This window comes from Myripristis murdjan, chromosome 13 (assembly GCF_902150065.1).
Source record: "Myripristis murdjan chromosome 13, fMyrMur1.1, whole genome shotgun sequence".
NCBI lineage: Eukaryota > Metazoa > Chordata > Actinopteri > Holocentriformes > Holocentridae > Myripristis > Myripristis murdjan.
Window position 1 is genome coordinate 29,505,725 of NC_043992.1, and position 23,475 is coordinate 29,529,199.

The following is a 23,475-nucleotide window of genomic DNA, read 5'->3' on the forward strand; positions in this document are numbered from 1 at the left end:
TAATAGAGACCCACTGGAGCCACCTGAAGAGTCTTCTGTGGGACCCAGGGGTCTATATCACAGACATGTTTCAGACTGCTAAATACCTGCAGCAGTCTGCACTTTACAGCCTGCCCAGCGGTAGAAGTAACTTTGTGAAATGAGGTTGATTGACAGGCTTTATTGTGTGTTCCTCTTTGCCGCACAGTTGATGACACAATCAAAAACTGGACATGAAACTTTCAAATTGTAAAACTGTGAACTGAAACTGCAATATTTCACTTTCACACAGACTATAGTGTCTCATTCATTCAACCAATGTGGCAAAAGTGATATGTATTTTATTATTTAGTGTTGGTATTTTAGTATTTAGTGTTTCAAAAGCTCCTTACTAAATTGACCATTATTAACCCACCACAGAGACCAGCCAGCCCACTTTTCACCATTAGAGGTCAGACTTCACACAGGTTAGTTTTGTTACTTTTTAAATTCTAATTTTCTTGTCATAAGCCAAACCTCTTAGAGTTCAAGTCTCCTTTATTATATCTGCAAACTCTAAATCAGGGGTTTTCAAAGTTTGAGCCTGTGGGCCTCTCAAGGAAATCTCACGTGTTAAGTGTTGAAATATTCACATTGCTGTTTGAACTGCACACAAATACAGAAAAAATGGGTTTGTGTGACTCTAGGAAAATAGGAAAAGGGTAAAAATCATCATAACTACCTCTTTAACCAAATGACTGCTTTTGATCATTAATAAAAACAGTATATAAGAAATCCTTCATTAATTTTCACTGAGCTGGCCCACCTTCCACTGTAAAACATCCACCCTAAATCATAAATTCAAAATCCAAAACCACAATGCTCTTTGATTATCTTGGTTCCATTCTCAGTTAATAAATATCACTGCAGATGTTTTTCAGACTTTTTATAAAAAAAAATTTTTTTCAGGGTAGGGTAGTTCATGGTATGTGTATTACTGAGGTGTACAAACTTATTCTGAGCCAATGTCATGACACACAACTCACTAGTTAACGTACTAGCAAAGCAAGGACAAGGATGTTTTCTCCCTCACACTAATTATTAAACTAATTCTTATGTTTGCAGTTCTCCTTTCACTACATTTCAGCAGCTCGTGCCTTCTCACTTGTGTGACTGATGTTGTGTGATATGCACAGACAAACCAACTCCACTTGGTGCACTACTGTACTGGCAAGTCAATTTTATTATGCATAAGATAGAATAATCCTTTGGCACATATAAAAAAACACCAGCACCTTTAAAATTAAAAAAAAGGTAAAGAGACAACATTTCATTTTTTGGGATGTAAGTGTGTGCGGGGGGTAGGGAGGGGGCATTTCATTGAAAAGAAACTACAAGAATAATTCATCTTCCTTTGAGTATTTACACTTCTCTACGTTTTAGAGGATGAGAAAGCATGGAAAGTTATCACTTTCATGAGTTGATCATTTTGAACAGGCAACAAATTAAAGAAAGAATAAAATACTGTCACCTGTTTGAGAAGCGTTGTAAAGGTAAACAGTCGACTGGGGAGTGACAGAAGTGGCTGAACAGCGGCATTACAGACTACTGACAAAGAGACTGGACACAAAATGATAATCTGTGACAGAAGCCCTTTTCACACTTGGCCCTGGGTTAACTCTCTTTTCACACTTACAACTTAGACTGTGGGATGTCCCCTCTCTCAGGCCATCAAAAAGTCAGGGTTAAGGACTACAGCGTGAATCGAGGTTATAGCACCAGAGGGTTTGTCATCCAATCAAAACTGTGCTACACGTGTTATAAGAACACTAACCTTGGGCACCGAGTGTGAATCCTTAACCCCGGGCTAAGTGTGTTAGCCGAGTGAAAAGGGCTTAAGACACACAGAAGCAGTCAACACGTGGCAGTAGAACTGGTTTGGCCGGGGCTTGTATGTTTTGAATATTAACTTTGGACATTCAGCCTGTTAACAAATGTGTGATAAGTTGTAATGGTGCTATAATTGTTTGTGGTCAGAAGAATATCTGTAAAGGTGCATCATGAATCTCAGTAAAAACATGGCTTGTATTAAGTTTAAACAAAGGATACGCCAGGCAGAAATAACACCGTCTGCACGTTTCAGAAAATATCATCCCCTCCAGCTAGCTATGCCTCACCTCAAACCAAAACCTTATCAACAAAAATTAAGCCTGCCACAAGTACGGAAGGAGATTAGTGCCATAAGAGACTGTATTTTAACTGCATAAACATGCTCACATTGCAATACTGAATTCAATTTATGCATTTTTTTTTTTAAATAAATGAATTTAAAAATGTAATGCACAATTTGATACTGAATGTCACTACAGGTGATGTTTTCTCAATTCAGTCAGAATTCATTAAGACAAACGCCTGAGGACTGGGTACAAATTCAAAACATTCATTAATTATCATCATTATTATTATTATTATCATTTCAATGGTTCAATGTTAGGACAGCAAACCCAAATTTATGCAATTCAAATATTTTCTCCTGGTGATTAATCTCCTCCGAAAGACATGTTCATGACTTTTTAGTAAAGTGCAGAGGATTGAAACTCCAACAAAAATTAAATCAAGTGAGGGGTTCAGTAACAGAATAATCAGGTTAACTGCATCATTTATCCACAACATTGGCAGAAGGAGGTCCAGGGGTCTTTTCCACATAACAACATAACTTTAGCAAGTGCCACAAACTATCTTCTGAAATTTTGTTCAACACTGAGGACACTGGTGATAGTGCACTGATACAGCCTGGTGACAACACTGAAGTGATACACCAGGACGTATCAGTTCCCTAACCACAGGTATCTGGTTAACTTTCTAATCTTGCTTTGTCGAATATCCCACTGAACAGGGCTGCCAAGAAAAAAAAAGGACAAAGTCGAAACATTTCACGCTGTTGAAAGGAAAACTCCAGCCTCAGATATTCTCACACTGTTATGAATAAATCTGTGGAATTCAATGTACTTCATTCCACCTTTAAGTGTTGACAGTTGCCTTTCTGTTGTTCTGCACTTCAATTACTGATTTCCCACGTTTCCCAGAATGACTTTTGACAGATCCCTGAAAATCCATCCAAGCCTGTTACATGGATCTGGGATTTGCACTGTTGGAAAGAGCAATATTATAGTGCAAGAAAAGGCAAGAGCCTGATACTTTCCAGCAGAGAGAAAGCAGAGAGTCTTGCCTTTTACTCAAAATATATCTGAAGTGGCTTTGCATTACGGTCTTGGAACTTATGAATGTTTAAGTTCCATGCACAATAGTGAATGCAGAAATAAACATTTTCTCTTTAATTCTGACAACACATCCTTGTGTCCACCTCTGATGTCTTAAAACATCTAAACTGTAGCTGAGCAGGAACTGTTGATGTGACACCATGCCATCACTATATGGCCACTTATCTACGACAAAATAAAAATAAAAATAATACAGAGGACAACAAAATGGAATGCAAGCACATGGCCAATTGTGTCTTTTAAACAGTGTTTAAATGATGGGTGAATTTTTCCTTCAACAGACAGTTGTACAAGCCAAAAATATCTTTGTGCCAGTCTCTTAACTATTTACAGTCTTAAACAAACATTAATAAAATAACTAGGTAGGTCTAGCTAAGTATAAACAATTATACATAATTATCTTTGTACAGACTGATCAGACTTAACAGATCAACAAAGTGGCGATGAAGCTGGTATCCAAACTGCCTAACAGCTTGTTAGATTACAGAGAACGAAGAACTGACTCCCTTACTGTGACAAGCAGGGAGCACAGAGTACAACTACAGACAGTGAACGAAACTGAAGTGATTTAATGAAGGAACACTTCAAAACCCTCATTATGCTGAGTTTACATGCAACAAAGATATTTTTTAAACTGTTCTTTATCAAACCTTGTTGATCTGAGCTCCTCTTTAGTGAACATCCTTTGTTATGCTCATATTTAACACCCCAAGTTCTACCAAAAAGACACCTTGAACAGGTTGCACTGGTGTTTCTGAGGGAACAACAGAGGTTACTAAAAACCTTCTGACACAGCTCTTTGGATTTAGACTCACGCCTTCCTGCACTAGCACAAAACACAACGATGACATCAGTTGCAAACACGGTGCCACTCCTGTCATCTCGTGTTGGCACACTAACGACGTCAGGAGGTCACTGCTGACTGAAATCTGAAATCACCTCCACCCCTTTGACAAGGTGACGTCCTCGCCTTACATTTCATCCAGGCCATAATCCTCCTCCGGGAAGTCTCCCACCACCACACTCAGGGGCTTCACAAATGCACCATATTTGTTCTCACACTCAAAATACCGCTTCCCTTTGACACTGGAGAGAGAGCAAAAGGGTAGAGTCAATTAGAAAAATTCAAGAACCATCTAATAATCCAAAATTTTGAAAAACTGTACAGCTACAAGAAATTATGTAAAATTGTGAAAACTGCCCAGTTACAAGAACCGACAGCACTCCTACCTCCCATCGTGTTTACCCAGTGGCTCATCATACTTCACACCCACCCAATAGCCTGGCTTGAAATCTGTCGTACCTGCAATCAAAGTCAGAACTGTTGTTTACATCAAGTATGAAATTTCTTCTATTGTTTACTGCACCTCACTCCTCCAGCCCAAGCAAGTGACCGAAATGGGCAGCTACAGGAAAAACACACCAAGATATTTCTTCCAAAGGCTCAGATCTTTTTCATCGCAGGGGAAATTTAATGTGTAAGCATCTTTGTTGACATGTGATTTCAAAGTACATATTTACCCACACCAATATAGATTTGGACAGAGATTTTGTTAAGCTGCATTTCCTGTCTGATACATTTGCATGAAACGTTGTGGAAAGGCTGGTTATGGGGCAAGGGAAAAAAGCTACCTTTTCACACTGATTGGTCAAAGGAGGACATGACAGTGTGTGTGGCCTGTTTCTAAAAGGTATATAACTTCTGAACAAATTCACCATTTAACTTTGTGAGAAGGCTGACAATGGGACAATGAAATGATTAACTTTCAACACTGATTGGCCAAAGGGTGGCATGGCCTCCTATTGAAAGACAAATGACTTACAAATGGAGTCACATGCCACTGTTGTCCACTAGATGGCACTGAGCTACCACACTTTACTGTACTCCAACATACTGTACTTGGGTGCAACACAACAAAATCCACAGTTGGACTGTAAATATGGTCGCACACAAAGATGACAAATATATTTGGGCAAAGTTTGATAAATAAATATGAGACACAGATGGCACACAGATTTTGTTCTTTCCTGTCTAGTGTTTAAGAGAACCTCCCTTTTAGCAATCACAAATTACAACAAAGGCTGCTCAGTTGGGAAGAAAATAATCATCAGCACAGGCTTTGAACCAGTATCCTGAAGAAATTACATCGGCTCAGCTTTAACCACACTTACCAACATACATAACTGTGCCAAGCTTAGTGGGCTGCCCAGAGACTTGAACTTGGCAGCGGCTGCCGACGGCGATGGCATCAGCAGCGGCCTTTTCCTCGGCCTCCCGAGTAGCAAGCTCAGCTTCCTTCTTGGCCACTTCTTCCTCATTGTAGCGGCCAATGCGATGTTTCTTCATGAATGACCGAGCAGATTCTGAAAGGAAGAGGGCTGGTTTTTACTTACTGTCCTGCTTCACAGACAAGAGTCAGTACAAGGCTACAGAATGTCCCTGCTGACTACCTCTTCCATGTTAGTGGGATACTTCAAAACTTACTGAGAACACTGCGAGACCACGAGTCCACTGAACATTTGTTACATTTGTCAATGGGCAGCATAAAAGGACATCTATTTGGAACTCAGTATTTGCATGTTGAGGCCATTGTGTTTCTGATTTTCAGTATTTTTAATTTTTTGCAAAGCCATCAATATCATGTCCTTTGCTAACACAATAACACCACTGGCTCTTGATGAGTTCATTTCTTTAAGTAATAGTTTGCGAGACGCTGTGAGAAATAACTGAGCACACCAGACTGTACCTGTTCTTTTTTCATAAGCATCATCTGAGATTTCAAACTTCTCCACTTTAGATACGTCAGTGTACTCCCCTGTCTGAGCGCCACTTCGATCAATGACCTGTGGAGACAAATGAGATTCAGAATGACACAAGTAACTTTTCTGACCGCGATTAATTGCCACATTCATGCGTGTTTGTTTTCCTTGTCTCTCTCTACGAAAGAGACCAGACGACAAGAGCGTTCACTGTCGTGCGTCGTCTGTCAGCGAGGTGACCTGGTTCATTAGAGGAATGAACGGAGGGAACGCTCTTGTCATCGAGTGTCTTTGTCCGTGGGGGGGGCAGAGCCATGGGCCACACACACACACACACACACACACACACACACACACAGAGTGAGATCTTTGTGAGGTAGAGACGAGGCGGAGAAAAGAGCGAACGAGAACGACATGGAACTTCTTCCAAAACCAAACGCAGCCAAACCCCCATGTGGGAATGTTTTGGATTCAGAGCAGATGAGAGAGGGGAGCCCAGCAACCTGGACGAGCCGCTGTGCCGCGTTTGTTTTAAAACTATCCAAACTGAAAGAGGGAATACGAGCAACTTAAGTGCACACCCAAAGCACAACCAGCCCGCGCAGTTTTCCCAGTCAAGAAAAACAACAACAAGCCAAGATGCAAAGGGAAGTGTTGGCTGTTAAGGAATGTTAGTCTCTATACCTCTCTGCTGATGTTTAATATTTATCTAAGTATTGTTTACAAAGATCATCCATTTCATTTGTTGTTTTGGTTGTGTGTAGTTTAATTTTTCATATTGTTTTTGGTTTTTATTCAAGTGCAATTTTGATAAGAGACAGTCCATTTCAGCATTTCTGGTTGTGTTTTTTTTTTTTTTATTTTATTACAGTGATTTTTTTGTTATCAGGGCCAGTTGGTCGAATTTTTTGTATTCATGTGGTCTTTATTTGTTTATTTAGGTATTTTTACGTCTTATTTATTTTGGATATTTAATTTTTCTTGTTTACATTTTTTAAATATTCTTGTTGAATAAATGTTGATTTCTCTTCAAAAGGGTGTACTTGGATCATTGGGCTATGCCTTTATTATCATGATATAAGTTTAAAGAATGATCTGAAAATGTCAAAATTACAACAATAATAAAAATGGTCTGAAAAGCACTATATTACGCAATATTATCACTTATTGCAATAATTTCTGATGCAATTAATCACCCAGCAAAATTTGTTATCATGACAGGCCTAATTAGGTATATACTTAAATGGGTCCATCCTTGAAACAAATCTTGTCCTCGACGGTGACATGGAGGCATCTTGAAAAAGTATTTTCATTGTGATGCAGAATACATGCAACTAGAACTCCCTACTGCTCATCCTACTGCATCCGACTCTGCCTCCGACGGGCTCTGACCTTGATATTCTTACCCTAACCATCTCACTCCTCATGCTGAAACCTAACCAATCTAACCAACAAAGGCAACAAGTACTAACCAATTAGAGGTAGAGTAAGGTGGGTCTTCCAGGGATGCAGGTGGGAAAAAAAACATAGGCGTGTGTGTATGTGTGAGACTACGCCATGCGCTCCTACTTGAGTGACACCACAACCTTGAAACATCCCAGTAATTTAAAATGCAAAGAACTATTGATTATTTTGTCATCAAGTAAAATACTGCAGTGCCCACTGCACCTGTCCCCAGCCCTGGACGGCCAAGCCTAGACCTGACACCATGGGTGGAGGCAAGTATTCCACCTCCTGTCTCCCCGGGCTCCCCTGACTCCAGTCCTAAGATGCCTAATCCTGACCCAACATCTTCGGCAGAGATGGCCTTATCTGATTCTGAGCCAGAGCTTACCACATACAAAAGGGCCGAAATACATGCTTTTAGTAAAAAATGGCTTGTCCAGTCTCTGTGGATCAGATATGACGAAAGAGCCAATATTATGCATTACATTTATTGCGAGTGTGGCCAAAGCCTGGTTTGAAACATGTCTGTGTAGGTTCTCAGCCATCCAGGTCATGATTATCTACACTGAGTTGCATCGAGGTCAACTGGACTTGTTTGTTGGTTCTTGAAGCCGTTTCACTTCTCATCCAAGAAACTGTCAGAATTTGGAATATCCGAGAATCAAGATTCTGAATTGAAGTGTTAAAAACGCTCGTCTCCAAGAAACACGTCCTGTGCCGTGACAGGTGCCGGCAGAGCAGCCCTGCTCCCTGCAGCGTACCAGTGCCATGCAGCAGCAAACTGAAGCAGTGAGGAAAAAGAGCTAACACTTAAAATGTGTTATTGCACTGCCATAAGACACACTGAGAAATTTCAGGTAAACCTAAATTATGTGCTGGTGAGCCTAAAAAAAAAGGTAGGTGCACCAGTGCAACCAATATAAAAAGTTAGTGGAGCTGTTTCTGAAAACTTTCTCCCACCTAATGACGATAAATCCAAGACTGTACTTTACCCTCATCTTGGCTTCCATATTATAATCTGCATCAGATTGAGTATTTTAGCTTCTAATGGCAAACCTGCAGCTGAGAAGCTAGGCATGTTGTTTGACACGAAGTTGATTTCAGACATACAGGTTGACACAGCTGCGAAGAGGTGCTTTACACAGCTTTTTAACTATTTTAAAAATTACATGACATCTACACTATGATAGTTTCAAGTATTGACTGCTGGTTAATTTTAGAATGATATTAAGATTTCATTAATTACTTTTAGAGCAAAGCAAGGTTTATCCCCCATGTGCACCACTGACTCCCTGCAAACCATTATCCACCACATGATGAGGTCCTCAGGCAGAGCCCTTTGCACAGTACACACTGAAGACCAAGCCTTCTCATTTAGAGCCCCGGTGCTGTGGAACAATCACTCCAAAGAGCCAAGACTTGCCAAATCACTTTAGCTCCTTAGCCCTAAAACCATTTTGTTTTCAGTAAAATTACTGCCTGTAACAATTACGTGATACTTTATTTTTTGTTTTTTTTTTCCTCTTACAAGAAACGGGATGAAAGAGCATATCTTAAGGGAACATGACTCTGGAGCAAAGGAGCCATTTAAGACAAGCAGTTTATGGATGCAAGTCCACTTTTGATTTTAATCCAATTATTCAGTTGTAGTCAAATAACACCAGTTTGCCAACGCAGCCCATAGAGCACTGTTAAAAATCAACGACAGCCAGTTTGCCAAGGCAGACCTCCCTGTTTTGAATGATTTCACATCACTAAAAATGGATCAAAAATGCACATTGTGCTGTTTTTGATTGTGTTATTAGCACAGAGTCCTCATAACTGTCAAAGAGATTAGAAACTTTACCACCATATGATATTTAGTGTACTGTAAAACCTGCCTGAATCTGAATGTACTGATGTGTGTGTATCATTGACCAGCTACATACATGTATTCTGCAGTCATCATCCACAGGATAGGAACCGAGCAGGGCTTCGTTCTCATCAAGTTTCTGCAGGAACTTGTCGCTGATGCTGAACAGCTCCAGGTCCATGCAGGAGGCAGGTGTGCCCACAAGAAGCTCCAACTTCCCCTACACCATACAAACAAAACAGCCAAAGTACTTTATAGTGAATTGTACATTCCTGTGACAAGGCACTGAGGCGAATCTGAAGGAAACCCTTGAGACTCACCTTAAACTCCGCTATGCTGATACCTTTGTTGAATCTGCGCTGAGTCTCAAACGCAATGAGAGTGCTGGTCAAGCGCAAATTCACAGTGGGGTTGGTGATGACTGTCACTCCTCCGTCCATTGTCCAATGTGTCTGTGCTAACACCAAACCCTGTGGTGGAAAAGATCATACAACATTATACACTGACTGTAGCATCTCCATCTATGGAATAGCGACCGAAATCTATAACCATCTGTTGATCATCACTGGCAGTAACACAGACAAGGAGGTTTAGCTAGTTCCTAAGTTACAGTAGCTTCCTTACTCTCTAACATAATTTTCCATTTGACATGCCCAAACACTGAAATGCTCGGTCGTTTATTTCTATTAAGTCGTCTTAATAAAGCTAGCCTTAATTCTACTCCATTTTCCACTGCAGCGATTTACCAGATCCCCTCCCTCCGATACACTTTGATTTTATTTTATTTTAATTTAGCCTGCTAGCTAATTTAGCGGACCGTTTGGGCGGCTAACAGCACCAGTCACGTTGTAGACACGGAGAGCGCTTAGTTAGCATAGGTTGCTTAGCGAGGTTGCTATAGTTACTTACAAATTATGTATAATCCTTCGCTGATACCAGAACTTCGTGGGGAAACGATCAGTCTGTAGACGTGTTGGCAGCTAGCGCTAGGCCGCGGATCGGATCAGATCACAAGCACAGGAGCTCAATGGGAGGACCGCACAGCCAGCATGGAAGTTAGGGCCCAGCTTAGAGACCGACAACAACACCAATTCCTGCTACGCCCAGTTCTGGAAATTTCTGTCCACCCACCGACTGTAACGAGCCAATCGCGTCGAGGAGCAACCGGCTCGACCAATGATATTACGATACAACGGCCGAAAGCCGCTCTGGCACGCCTACTTACTATAACTGACATGATTAGTAACCAATCGTGATGCTGGAAAAAAAGTCGTATAGAGAAGTGAGTACGTGCGTAACCACCGCTACGGAATACTTCACATACAGATGCCGACAGTTTCTATAGTTGCATCAGTGACTGTAAACTTAAGAAAAAATGTACAAAAAAGCCTTATTTGTAAGACATTGGACAGGGACTACAAGCTATTTAAATACATGTCTTTGTGTCTTGAAAGTGAACGACTACATGTGTCCAAATTTATGGCATGTAACATTAGACTTGGTATATTTTATGTGTCATTGGTGCTGGTGTTATCATAAGTACAATTAAAGCTCATTATAAGATGGTGCGCGACTCGTGTTCATAACGCACATTAACTTACCATTTTGCTCTCTGCATCACATGGCTTATGATATTCGTTTTTTTCTGTTTTTTTTTTGTTGCACATTGCTTTTTGCACACTGGGTTGTACTTAGGTTATTCTGTTGTACTCAGATCTTATTCTGTTGTACTTAGATCTTATTCTTTATTTCTATTTTTTTTTTATTTTTACTTAATCTGTAATCTGTGGATACTGCTGGAAAAAATGTGAATTTCCTGCGGGATGAATAAAGTATCTATCTATCCATCTATCTATCTATATTTTATTTGAAGTGGCTAAGTGTACATTTCAGAAACTGGAAAATAACATACCTTCCATGATTATACCCTCAAGTCCATGTCTTGTTTTTTGTTTTGTTTTTGTTTTGTTTTTTACCAGTACACGGACATTCCGCTCAGAGGACTGGTTGGTAAACACGGCTGGGTAATAACAGAGCATGCATGGGCAGAGCAGCGGAGATCAAAGAAAGTGATGTCTGAGCGCTGCCAAACAGCCCTCAGTTCAGCAGTGAAGGTTTACATTCCCATGGCTGCGAGTGCAGATGGATGTTTCCTCTTCAAGCCTTGACTGATCACACCTTGTTTCTCCGTCAAGCCAGTGTGCAGGCCTTTGCTGTGGAAGGCGTGCTGCAGGCAGATAAAGACAACGCACACTTTTTATGGCACACACAGCTACTGTTTCTCCTAATGACTGATAAATCTTGTTCTTTGTATCTTTAGGTTCAGGTCCTCACCCGGAGTAGGTCAGATTGGTAAAGTAGGCCTACAACAAGGTAGAAAAAAAGTAAATATCCAACAAAACCATCTCTGGGATCTAGTTGGAGAACTGGCAAGACAGCAATCTCAAAGGTCCCACCTGAGCAAACATAGAGACACTGCCTTGCACAAGTCACCATATTTACACATCAGGCCTGCAAATGTTGACTATTCGGCAATACATGCGTTTCTCATGAACTGTTTGGTGCTCACATGTGCAGACACGGATCCAAAACAGAGATAATATGGAAGAATAACTTACAAAATGAGTGTTGGCCTTAACATGAAAAATAAAAAAGTGGAGTAAAGTCACCATAAACTCATTACTGGGTATCAGAGACACAACAAGTCCCTTTAGGCTTATTACAGGGTGTGGCGCTCCCATTGAAAATTAACAAAAGCCATTACTGACATAATGTGTGTGTGTGTGTGTGTGTGTGTGTGTGTGTGTGTGTGTGTGTGTGTGTGTGTGTGTGTTAGCTGAGCTGCTGATCAAATTAGGGGCTGAGAACATCTAAAAATCCTATTTATTAGCAGCATAACAAAGACACCTGCGTCTTCCTCTGCAGATTGTTTATGTAGACTATTAGGTAGGCCTGTTTTTGTTTCCACATTGACCCCACCTAAATATTTTTGCAGCAACAAGGGTCCAAAAAATTATATCTGAGCCACATTTTTTTTATATTGATATTGATGCTCTGAAACTTCATATCACCATGTATTTGAATGGTGCAAACTTAGGAGGACATAGCCCACAGATACCATAAATATCAATCATATTATCCAAGAATATTATAAGACTTACACAATAGGATGTCATAAATAGGCTACATTCAGTCCCACAATTGAATTAAATAAATTAGAGACTTAATGGCAACTGAGCACAATCATAAGTCCATAAGTGAAAACTATCGGTGATTTTTTTTTTTTTTTTTTTTTTTTTTTTTAGGGAAAGGGGCGTGACTCATGGTAGTTGTAGCAAACATTCACGGTTTTGTCGACGATCGGAGAATGGGGGAGAGGTGGGGAGAGAGAGAGAGAGAGAGAGAGAGAGAGAGAGAGAGAGAGAGAGAGAGAGTTGCAGAGGGAGGGAGGAGGAACTGGAGGAAAAAAAGTTAAAGTAAAAATGGCTTCCTTGTCTTTGGAGTCTGCAGTACAAACAGAGAATAGCCCGGAGGAGCCCACAATAGCGGAGCTGAAACAGGAGACGGATCCGGACCAAGTGTCGGAACAACTGCTCCAAACTTTCCAAAAGTCGGCTCTGAGTTTTTCCACTGACCAAGTGTCATGTCTCTGCGAGGCCCTTCTGCAGGCGGGCAATGTGGATCGCCTGTGGAGATTTCTCTCCACCATACCTTCCTCGGCCGAGCTGCTACGTGGCAACGAGACCCTGCTCAAGGCCCAGGCATTAGTGGCTTTCCACCGGGAGGAATTCAAGGAGCTGTACGCGATCCTGGAGAGCCACGACTTCCACCCGTCTAACCATGGGTTCCTGCAGGACCTCTACCTGCAAGCCCGCTACAAGGAGGCGGAGAGGTCCCGGGGCCGCAGCCTGGGCGCCGTGGACAAATACCGGCTGAGGAAGAAGTTCCCTCTGCCCAAAACAATCTGGGACGGAGAGGAGACCGTGTACTGCTTCAAGGAGAAGTCCCGCAATGCCCTGAAAGAGTGTTACAAGAGCAACAGGTACCCCACTCCGGACGAGAAGAAAAATCTGGCCAAAGTTACTGGACTGTCTCTCACTCAGGTCAGCAACTGGTTCAAGAACCGCAGGCAGAGAGACCGGACCCCGTCCGGGACCCACAGCAAGAGGCAAGGCGTCCACTCACACACACACACACACACACACACACACACACACACACACACACACACACACACACACACACACACACACACACACACCAGTGCATCACCAGACACTTTAATTAAGTCTTAGCTGTTAGATTACACTAATTTAAAGCTCTGGAGGCATGCATGACTTGTATTCCCGGTCAGTCAATCATTTCCCTGAGCCTTCATTTATGTAATTGTTTGCGTTTTGTAAGCGATTTCAACAGCAAAACATTGTTGGTATCCTAAATGATGATTTATATCCAGAAATTTCACATACAGTGATCACTCAAACTGCCCAGTCACAGCTTACAAGTAAACAAAGCCCCAACAGGCCTAGTTGTCACAAATTGTGCTAAAAAGAAGAGTGAAGACGTTTGAAAATAAGATCAAGACATAAACAGACAGCACTTGAGATGAATGGATGGACTGCTGAAATAGCTATTGACAGGGATGAGGCCGCAAAGGTCCTAGAGAGCAGGTCTGGAACCAAGAGCATGTTGCTTTGTTATGAAATGTGAGATCCAGGCGCCCACTAGGGCTCAAGTTTCCTGAAATCCTGCACCGCTTCACTGGCCCTATAGAGCTGGGTTATCTGAGGTTCAAGTCAAGCTTAAAGTGAAGAGGAAGAAAAAACAACAACAACAACAGCAACAAAAGACTAAATCAGATGACTTGTTCCCTATTGAAAACAATTACAGCTTCACTTGTACACAGGCTGAAATCAGAGAGTATGTTATAGTGGTGTGTTTTATCTTGGAGAAAGAGGAAAATGTGGGGAGATAAGGGAGAATACCGCAGACTGTCCCACAGATTTAGCTTATCAGAGTTCAGGGCTTGTGGTGGTCTGGCAATGAGACTGTCTGTATGTAAAACCAGGCTAGTGTACTACCACATTACTATAGGCCCAGTCCCCAATGTTGAGGCAAGGACAGTCATTATAATAGAGGGTTTTCTATCTGCTCTGACCTAGTTTTTATAGGTTTTGGTGGTTTATCCACATGCAGTATGTGGGTTGTGCAGATAGTATGGTTAAGATGAGCAGAAAATGATAAGCCTGATTAAGAACTGTGCAATAATAATTAAAAGGTCAGACTTCCCTTCCAGCACATCTACCGAGTTCATCTGCCGAATGGAAATACTTAACTTGCACTTAGTTTACAAACAAGTGTATAACAGTTTATAACTGTGTGTTGATAAGGGCTTGAAAAGACATAAATCATACTGAGGCATGTGTGCAAAACTGTTTATAGAATATTACACCACTTAGTTGTTGCCATTAACCTCCTATCTACTTGGAGATAGGCCTGATTTGAAGAGTATGAGTAATCTATCTGCTTTCAGTGTTTCTGTCTAAGAATGTGAAGTTGAACAAGACAGGAGAGAAATTAATCAGAACCATCCAGTTATAGATCATGGCCAGTTTCCCATATAAATGCACTACTCAGTTTACATTTTATTCACCAATTGCTTTGTGCTAGTCCTACACAGCATTCAGAACTCTTTAGTAAAAAACATAATTGGTAAAATGGTACCAAAAGTGTCTTCTGTTTTTAATTTCAGTCTATCTAGACGGTTGTGAAATGAACACACTAATCACTGTCATTCTGCCTCACAGTAAATATACTGTAAGAATGACTAAAAGTTAGTGATATTTTGAACTTCATCATGTGATTCAAAGGAACTGCTGTGTTTAACAATGAATGCTGTTATGAAAATGTAATAACTTAAAATTCACTTGAGAAAATTACTTTTTTTAGCATCTTCACTAGACAACCTTGATCAAATACTTGTCACTTATTTCATAATAGAATTTGCTAGAACCACAGCTAAAGTCTGGGTACACCATCTGTGTGTATACAGGTTCATGGAGGGTAGTGATGTATTTGAGGACTCAGTTGGTGGACTTTGTTGCCAGCCAGTCTATTCCAAACTAAATGTACCATAAAGTCCACACTCCCTTTAAATGTTCCACTGTGATGCACTGAGCAGGGCTAAGAGCAGCCGTGTTGGGGGAAAAGGACGCTATGACACATTTTTCACAAACTCCTGGAAAAGGTTTTACAGCCTCAGGTCAAGTGAAAACAAAATGCTATGTAGGACATGAGGCACAAAGGTTATGTATCATTATTGACACAGATGTGATTTTTTTTTTTTTTTTTTTTTTTTTTCTTAAAGCACACATTAAACTTACATTTTGGGTGGCATATCCTGTTCAGAAGTCACACTAATGAATGCACTTTGACATCACTTTGAAAACAAAATGCAGACAGCTGCATGGGAAGAAAACTTTCTTTAGGTTCTTGAGGATTTACTTTAGGAATGTGAAAGTCAAAACCTTCCAATTAAAGATATCAAATTGGTATAAAACAACAGCAAAAAACAGTAGAAAACTGGTGCACATGGTGAACAGCTACACTCTCTGCATTAGGTTGTTTACTTCCCAAAGTTTATTAAAAATCACAGCCTAATTGCCCGTGATTCATAGTGAATTGTAACCAATATGTAACCTTTAAATAGAAACCAAAGGAATGCTGGGATTCCCGATTATTCTCAATCTAATTTTATCCCTTTGTCTCATTTGGGCAGTGGTGAGCTCAAAACATTTGTCTTGTAATACATTTGCAGTTATAGCAACAAGAAAAATACTCCATCACCTTCTACATGACACCATGTAAAGACTTAGTATAGTTTATATTATTAAATTGAAAAGGGAATGGTGTAGGATGTGTTTTTTTTTTTTTTTTTTTTTTTTTGAGGGGTTCAAGCTAACACCTTACATTGCCAGTGAGAGATGATTAGTGCTTGATACATCAGCCCAGTTGTCCACGCACTCATATTTCCCTTTTCTTTGACTAGTTTGTCTTTTCTTTTCTATTACAGTGAGTCTGATGGCAACCACAGCACAGAAGATGAAGCGAGTAACATGGATGACACCTCTGACAAGCCCGAGGAAGTGGCTGGCTCAACAACTCCCATCATCTCTCTCTCTGGAGTCCCCTGCAGCACAGGAGGCCAGCTCATCATCAATGGATCCAGTGGTTTCCTCACAGCCTCCCAGCCATTACTACTTAATGGGAGTTCTCTTATCTCCAGTACTGGTGCTGGTGTCATAATCAATGGGCTAACTCTGGGTGATGGCCAGACAGTCACACTGAGTCCTGTTGCAGCCAACTCTCCTTTGATCCTCAATGGGGCTCAGGTTATAGCCAAACCCAGTATCAGTGTGCAACAGCAGCCGCAGCAAACAATATCTGTTGCAGAGCAGGGGGTTTCAGCCATGGAGGCTAAGTCAAGCAGTCTCCCAACAGTGGTTCTGAGCACCAACAACACGCCCGTCTCAAACCCTTCATCAAAGATCTCTCTTCCTCTGGAAGCCAAGACAGACAGTGGCAATGGGACGACCCCTGCCCTGGATTTCATCAGTGTCCCAGAGGGAATGGCAGTTAAATCAGAGGGCAGAGATCAGACAGCATCTCCCTCTTCTTCGTCGTTATCCCCTTCTTCATCAGCTTTGTCCTCCCCCACATCTCTCTCTTCGCTAGTCTTAACACAAAACACCCAACTGCAGGAGCCCCTCACCCTCCCAGCATCTTTGTCCTCTAGTGGGGTGGTCATCTCCAGTTCTGTTGTTTCTCTCCCCAGCCAGCAAGGGGAGTATATTGTGTGTGCCACTGCTGGATCCCAGTTAACCCCTTCTAGCTCCATCTGCCAGGTGGTGTCCTCCAGCCACTCCACTCCTCAGGTCTTCTCTCTGCCCCAGGTTGTGCCCTCCATCCAAGGTATACCAGTGTCCCAGTTGGTCCAGCACTCTTCCGGAGCCCAGGTGTCCCAGGGCCCTCAATTAGTCCCTGTATCACCTCTCACTTCTCCACTACCCCAAGCCACGATTCCTCACTTCCAAAGCCCCCAGACTATAAACACAGGGCACAGACTGGCACAACGGCTCCCTCAACAACAACAGCAGCAGCAGCAGCAGCAGCAGCAGCAGCAGAATGGGTCCACAACTATGGCTGAAGGTGCCACCACCATAGTCTCTGTCTCCCAGCTCCCCAGTGGCCAGCTCCCGCAGGGACTGACACTTCAACTGGGGGACCAAACCACCACCAGCACCCCCTCTGTCAACCAAATCCCGACGCCACAAGTTATACCCATCTCCTCCCCAACACAGGTGGTTCCAGTCCCTCAGTCCAAAGACTCGGCTCCACCACAGTTAGTTTCCCTCTCCGTACCGCAACTGGTCCCAGTCTCCTCCATCCAGACGTCTTCCACCCTCTCTTTCCCCCAGGTGGTCCCTGCCACTCCTTCTCTCTCCATCCCCTCTGCTGGATTGCCCTTACAGATCCTGAGCTCCCCTCCTGGGCCTGCAGGAGTCACACAGGGCCCTTTTAGGATAAACCAGTTGAGGCCTATTCAGAGTGTTGGACCCCCAACCAGCGTAGCCCCTGGTGTGCAGCTCCTCAACTCTGGGGTGATTCAACTCCCCTCTGGCCCTCCAGGTATTTTTGTTTTGTTTATCCGTTTATAAATGCACTAGGGTTACGCATATGCAAGAGAACGACTTTTGTAAAGTTTTAAAGTTTAAGCTAAACATTGTCCCAGTCTAAGCTGTCATTTTCTCTACTGTAGGTAACCTACTCCTAGGTGGAAGTCCCTACCTGAGTGTCCAGCAAGGCAAGTTGATACTCACCATACCAGCAAGCATCCAGCTGACTAGCCTGCCCCTCAAACCAGTCCCTGAGGCTTCTCCGGCCTCTACCAATGGTGTGGGCCCCATTCTCACCCCTCCTGCTGCCTCCCAGCCGGCAACCACCACAGGCTCAACTTCCAGCACCCTTACATCATCTCCCCTCAGCTTCATCAACTCTTCCCCCCTATACTGTACTCCAGAGACTGGGATTGCAACCAGCCAGACACCCACTGTTCCCTCCCCTCATGCCTTGGACCATTCGGTAACCTCCACACCGCTCAACACCCTCACTCCAGAGAGCATGCTTTCCTTCAGTCCCATGTGCAGCGGAGTGACACCCAATATCCAACTGTCCCAGCCTGCCTGGAGCCCCGTTCCCCTCTCTACGTCAGCTAGTCTAACTCTTTTTGATGTCCGCGGAAAGGGGGACCTCCCTGAGGACCCAGCTTTGTTAGGCCTACCTGGAGGGGAGTCCCTGCTCCTTGGAAGCCCCTCCCCAGAGCAGGACGTGGAGGCTAGGTCACCGCTTGGCGATCCAGAGGAGATGGACGGGGACTCCAAGATTCTTACTCAGCTCCAGTCTGTTCCTGTAGACGATGAGCTTGGCCTGTAGTCTGAGTCCCTTGCTGGCCCCCACCTGTCTGAAAACAAAAGTCAAAGGATACAGACTACAGTGTTTGTTTTTGGCAATTTGGCTTTCTTGTAAGACCTAGATGCCTCACTTAATTACTTGCATGAAGATATGGACAAGTTCTGACATGTATGACAGTGATGCTCCTCCAGTGTTATCTGATACCATCATGGTCTTGGCTGGCACTTAGTCAGCCATTGAGATAAATCCTCTCCAGTTTTAATTCGCATGGATTGGCAGAATCATGGGATATTCACCCACTGATTGAATACCATATTGAATGATCCGGAGGATAGTCATCTGTTTGACAGTCTTGGGTTTCAGAGCAAAGATTTTTACTCAAACTCTTAATGTGCCTTTCTCAGTCTCATAAACGTTGTGCCTTATCTGGATCACCAGATCTATTCAGGAGAACCAACATGGATTGGTCTGCTTGGCCCAGCTGTAGGTCTAGGTATAAAAAAAATGATGCTATGTTATGCAAGATGTGGCCTATTTTCCTGATTCTGCACTGCAGTTTTGTGTACTGCAGACCAAGTTCAGCCATAAAAATTTGTTGTGCTCAGAAGTGGATGTCTGGGGTTTTAGTTGGCAGCAGCAGAGCAATGGGCCCACTACTTTTCACCAGACTGTCTGGAAAAGGTACAAGTCAAGACAAACTCAGGATAGCTGAGTACTATTTGCCTGTTCAGAACCCAGTGGTTCAGGAGTTTTAGTCTTTTTTTGTTTATTTGCAGCCTGAATGAAACGGTATTCAACAGACACTCCAGAGATAGGGTGCAGACTGTTATTCTTCACAGGAGGAGCTATGAGGTATCTGGAAAACCTAGATCATAATTTTGTGTGAGATCATTGAGATTAATATTTTTGTTCAACCCTATGTTGCATTACAGCCTCAAGGGCTATGCTATAGTATTTTATCACTGCATGTTACTGAAGTCTGGGTTGTGCGGCCTAAATGACTCATCAGTAAATGATTTTGAGATACTTTGCGTAGAACCCAAGTTACAGCTCTGTCCTCTCTGTGTAAAAATGTAACATTGGAAACAAAAATGGTTCGTACTCTATGCAATGCATGCAAAGTTCTCTATAGGACACACTACGTGGACACACTCAGTGGCTGAGTTCAAAAGCCAGTAAACTTGGGAGATGAAAAGCTTTATACAATGAGCTTTTAAATGAAGCATGATGGTGCGTTACACTAAAAACTTTTTGCTGTGATCCCACAAAGGATTTTCTGTTGTTGTTTTTTGCATCCACAGTCTCACGGTGTGTGTTTTCAATTTATTTTACAACTTTTAAGTGCCTTATTTGAAGTTGGCAGGATTAATGCTTTTTTTAAAAAAAATGTTTTGATTTTTTATAGCAGATTTCTGCCTCTACTCCATATGGATATCATGATTACCCCATTTCTGTATTTGTTTGATCTCTAATGAAAGGTAATATGATGGTCTGTGTTGCATGGTCATTGTTCTGTCTCCTCCTTTTGTATATTTTGCACATTTTTATTCACAACATGTTTACGCTGCTCTGCTGTGTTGTTATGGCAGTGGCCACAGTTTCCACTGTGGTTACTCGCACTTGAAAGAGGAGTTGAAATGGTAAATCAGAACGGGATGTGCTGATGGAATCCATTGTGACTTGGTGCAATAGCTCCTTCGATTTAAACCTGAAAACACTTGCCACCTCAGGAGCTTTCACTGTCATGACACAGGTAGCAGTCAAATGTTTGGCCAATTATGGTACACAAAACAACACTTCAGTGTCACACATCTAGTTACAATAGTGGCCTTTTTTTGTAGTAGTAGTAGTGTTTGTTGGTTGTTGTTTGTCTTTTGTACATGTAATCTATTTAAAGCATGTATCAATCAGTTTCTAGTTTTGATTGAAAGAGAACAAGAAGTCCTTGTGGAAAACGGACATAGGAAATGGCAGTCACTTTTACTTGGGAAGTTATATTGTTTTCTCCAAACTGGGGTGTTGCTCTCTCAGACTGCAGGTGCTGAAATCACCAGTACATCAGTCATTATAGCTTCATTTTAAAGTAGGTCAGCCCCTGTTGCTTGCCAAATTCGTGTTCAGTTCCTAATGGCCGTTGGGTAGATTGTGAAATGGCTTAGACAAATCTTTTTTTTTTTTTTTTTTTTTTTAGTTTGAGTTATACCAATCATACAATACATGAATTTAGGGAAAGGGAAAGTTTGCTTGTATATGTACAGTATGGCAGCCTTTGTTTATATGAGCCATTTCTTGCAAAAGTATATAGATGTTTAAGCCCTTGTGGATTTATGCACAATAATACCCCAAATAATTGCCTAGCCTGGGAAATAGTGTATTCACTCCCTCCTATGTGACCCATCTATGCCTCCAGAAATAACCAAAGATAATGTATTGTGAATTGACTTATTGCTAGTTTTGAAAGGGATCGTTTTTATCTGTCATTCAAGGTTCTTGTTTTCTCATTTTGTACTCAAAGGCATTCTATTTTTTATATTACTGTTCATGATATTGTAATAAACTACAGTTACAAAACAGCAATGTGTACAGTGTGATATAATGGACCTTCAGTATTCTCATCACATTTCAACACTGTGTTAATGGGGAGCGCTTAAATCATTTGTTGAGATGTTTTGCTTCTAATTTGGCAGGAAAATTTTATTCAAATGCATTTTCTCTTTACGCTGCACAGACATTGTGGCTTCTCTGTTTTGATGGCAGTACAATTACAAACGTGCAAACTGTTTGCGAGCGTGTGCGTGTGTGTATGTGTTTGCACAAGAAAAGGAGGGATGCATAGTGTGTTCTTTGTAACCCTCATGTGCTCAGGTTGCCAGTAAGTTAGAGACATGATGAGTTAATGATAGATGCACACACACTTATTTATTCACAGTGTGTTCATCAGAGCCTCCAGCTCTGTCCAACAGCAGCTTTCATCAGGACATTAAGAAAGGGTTTTAACACACACTTTTTGTTAACTTCCATCTCGTGACTTTTTCAGGTCACCGTTCAAAACGTTTTCATGGCAATCGCTGTCCTACAGAGCGGCTGCACTGCACTCTTCCTCCTCCCTCACCGTCCTCCTCTTTCCCTGGGGAGGTTGGAGAGTGTGCTGAGGGCTGAGGCAGTGGTGGCTCTCCAGCAGGGCTGATTCTCTGACCTCTACACCCTGCTGGAGGGCTTCCCCCTCTTCCCACACAGCCTCCCGCTCCTGCAGCAACTGTGGCTCCAAGCTCACAACAAGGAGGCGGAGAGGTTGCGAGGTCGACCGCTGGGGGCGATGGGGACATACACAGTGAGACAAAAGTTCCCTCTACCACACATAATACTGTATAATACTGCTTCAAGGTAGGCAAGACTGAGCTCCACAATCTTGAATTAGTCTTATGTCATGCACTGCATCGCACATGGAGGCCTGATCTAAGTGTGTATAGACTTTAAACAGGCCCACTATGAATTCTGCTCATTATAGTGAAAGAGGGGGAGAGTTAGACAGTGTGCAGGTTCTTGCTTTGTTCCAGCACAAGTTTGATCACGCAGATTGCAAAGGCAACCTTAACCCAAGTTACACATAATGCCTTGGAGAAACGCTCACTGCTTTTGTTAGACAGGATACCTTCAGCTACTTTGTTTAAAGTGTTTGCAAAGCACCGGATGACAAAGGTAATAAGTTAATCATAGTGCTTTTTCAGGCACCCACTATCTCAACTTCAGTATTAGTCACGAAATAAATGTCTTTCATCTTCACCTCTAGCTTCGTCTAACCACCATTTGGTTGGTGGTTGTTTAAAGTTTTTTTTTTTCTAAGGAATAAAATTATAATAAAACAGAATATAATACACTATATAATTGATCAGTAAGTGTAACTGACAATAAATGCAAAAAACCTTTTTTATTCTATTTTATGCCTATTGCACATCTGACCAGCTAGGAAGGGGCCCCTCTCTGTGATAATGTTTTCTTCCCTTTGTATTTATCTGTGGGGTTTTTTGGGGGGCGTTTTTTTTTTTCTTGCCCACTTTGAGGGTTCAAGTCTTGTGATCCTGTTGTTTGTTGTAAACTCGTGGGCCGGTCCTGTTAAGCCCTTTGAGCCTGTGATTTGAGGCTCTAAATAAAAATGAACTCACAGAAATTGCAAGCACAGTTTGGTGGTGTTTTTGAACATCAACTTGGCAGCTGTGTGTAAAATACATTGCAGTTTTGTGAAGCAGTTACAAGAGGACCAAACTCTTCCAGTTTTACCAGATATGTGCAAGGAAAAACCCGATGATTACACACAGAAAACGTAACAGCAGTCATCTATTTTTAACTCATATGGCTTGCTGGGTTTTATTCAGTTTACACACAGCACAACAACACCCTCTTTTGGTGAAATAAAGATACAGACATACAAAGATTTGACAATGGGTGTGAGATGAACTTCTTTGTTTCATGTTCCTCAGCTCTGCATGCGATTTCCAGATATGGGGCTCTGGAGGCAACTACCCTCCTCTGACAATGACCTTTGACCTCCGAACGGTCGCCATCCCCACTGCCCCTGCCCTCCTCGTCCGCCCCGTCTCACTCACCACCTCCTGTAAGACTCGTCCCCCTCTGAGTCATACCATTCATGTTCAATCTGTTACTGTTAGCCTCCTTCTTACTGCTTAGTTTGACATCTTAGTTCTGCTT

At 42.1% G+C, this 23,475-nt stretch overlaps 2 protein-coding genes across 2 annotated transcripts; one reads left to right on the plus strand and one right to left on the minus strand.

Moving 5' to 3' along the window:
- Window positions 1-1,178: 1,178 nt before the first annotated feature.
- tbcb (tubulin folding cofactor B) lies at window positions 1,179-10,380 on the minus strand. The gene is made up of 7 exons (XM_030066939.1): window positions 10,207-10,380; window positions 9,618-9,767; window positions 9,374-9,517; window positions 5,987-6,083; window positions 5,412-5,603; window positions 4,470-4,542; window positions 1,179-4,325 (listed from the first exon to the last, which is right to left on the minus strand). Exons 2-7 carry the CDS (start codon window positions 9,735-9,737, stop codon window positions 4,211-4,213), a joined length of 741 nt encoding a protein of 246 aa, XP_029922799.1. The 5' UTR covers window positions 9,738-9,767; window positions 10,207-10,380; the 3' UTR covers window positions 1,179-4,210.
- Window positions 10,381-12,740: 2,360 nt separating this feature from the next.
- six5 (SIX homeobox 5) lies at window positions 12,741-18,921 on the plus strand. Its single transcript, XM_030067738.1, has 3 exons — window positions 12,741-13,465; window positions 16,370-17,985; window positions 18,116-18,921. Exons 1-3 carry the CDS (start codon window positions 12,780-12,782, stop codon window positions 18,787-18,789), a joined length of 2,976 nt encoding a protein of 991 aa, XP_029923598.1. The 5' UTR covers window positions 12,741-12,779; the 3' UTR covers window positions 18,790-18,921.
- Window positions 18,922-23,475: the final 4,554 nt, after the last annotated feature.

What these genes read in the sequence shown, in the direction of transcription:
- six5 (XM_030067738.1), top strand. Translation starts at nt 12,780, where the DNA reads ATGGCTTCCTTGTCTTTGGAGTCTGCAGTACAAACAGAGAATAGCCCG. An exon ending in TCCGGGACCCACAGCAAGAG is followed by an intron (nt 13,466 to 16,369) that starts GCAAGGCGTCCA and finishes TTTCTATTACAG; the next exon opens with TGAGTCTGATGGCAACCACA. An exon ending in ACTCCCCTCTGGCCCTCCAG is followed by an intron (nt 17,986 to 18,115) that starts GTATTTTTGTTT and finishes TCTCTACTGTAG; the next exon opens with GTAACCTACTCCTAGGTGGA.
- tbcb (XM_030066939.1), bottom strand. Translation starts at nt 9,737, where the DNA reads ATGGACGGAGGAGTGACAGTCATCACCAACCCCACTGTGAATTTGCGC. An exon ending in TCAGCATAGCGGAGTTTAAG is followed by an intron (nt 9,518 to 9,617) that starts GTGAGTCTCAAG and finishes TGTATGGTGTAG; the next exon opens with GGGAAGTTGGAGCTTCTTGT. An exon ending in TGGCACAGTTATGTATGTTG is followed by an intron (nt 4,543 to 5,411) that starts GTAAGTGTGGTT and finishes CTTTGATTGCAG; the next exon opens with GTACGACAGATTTCAAGCCA.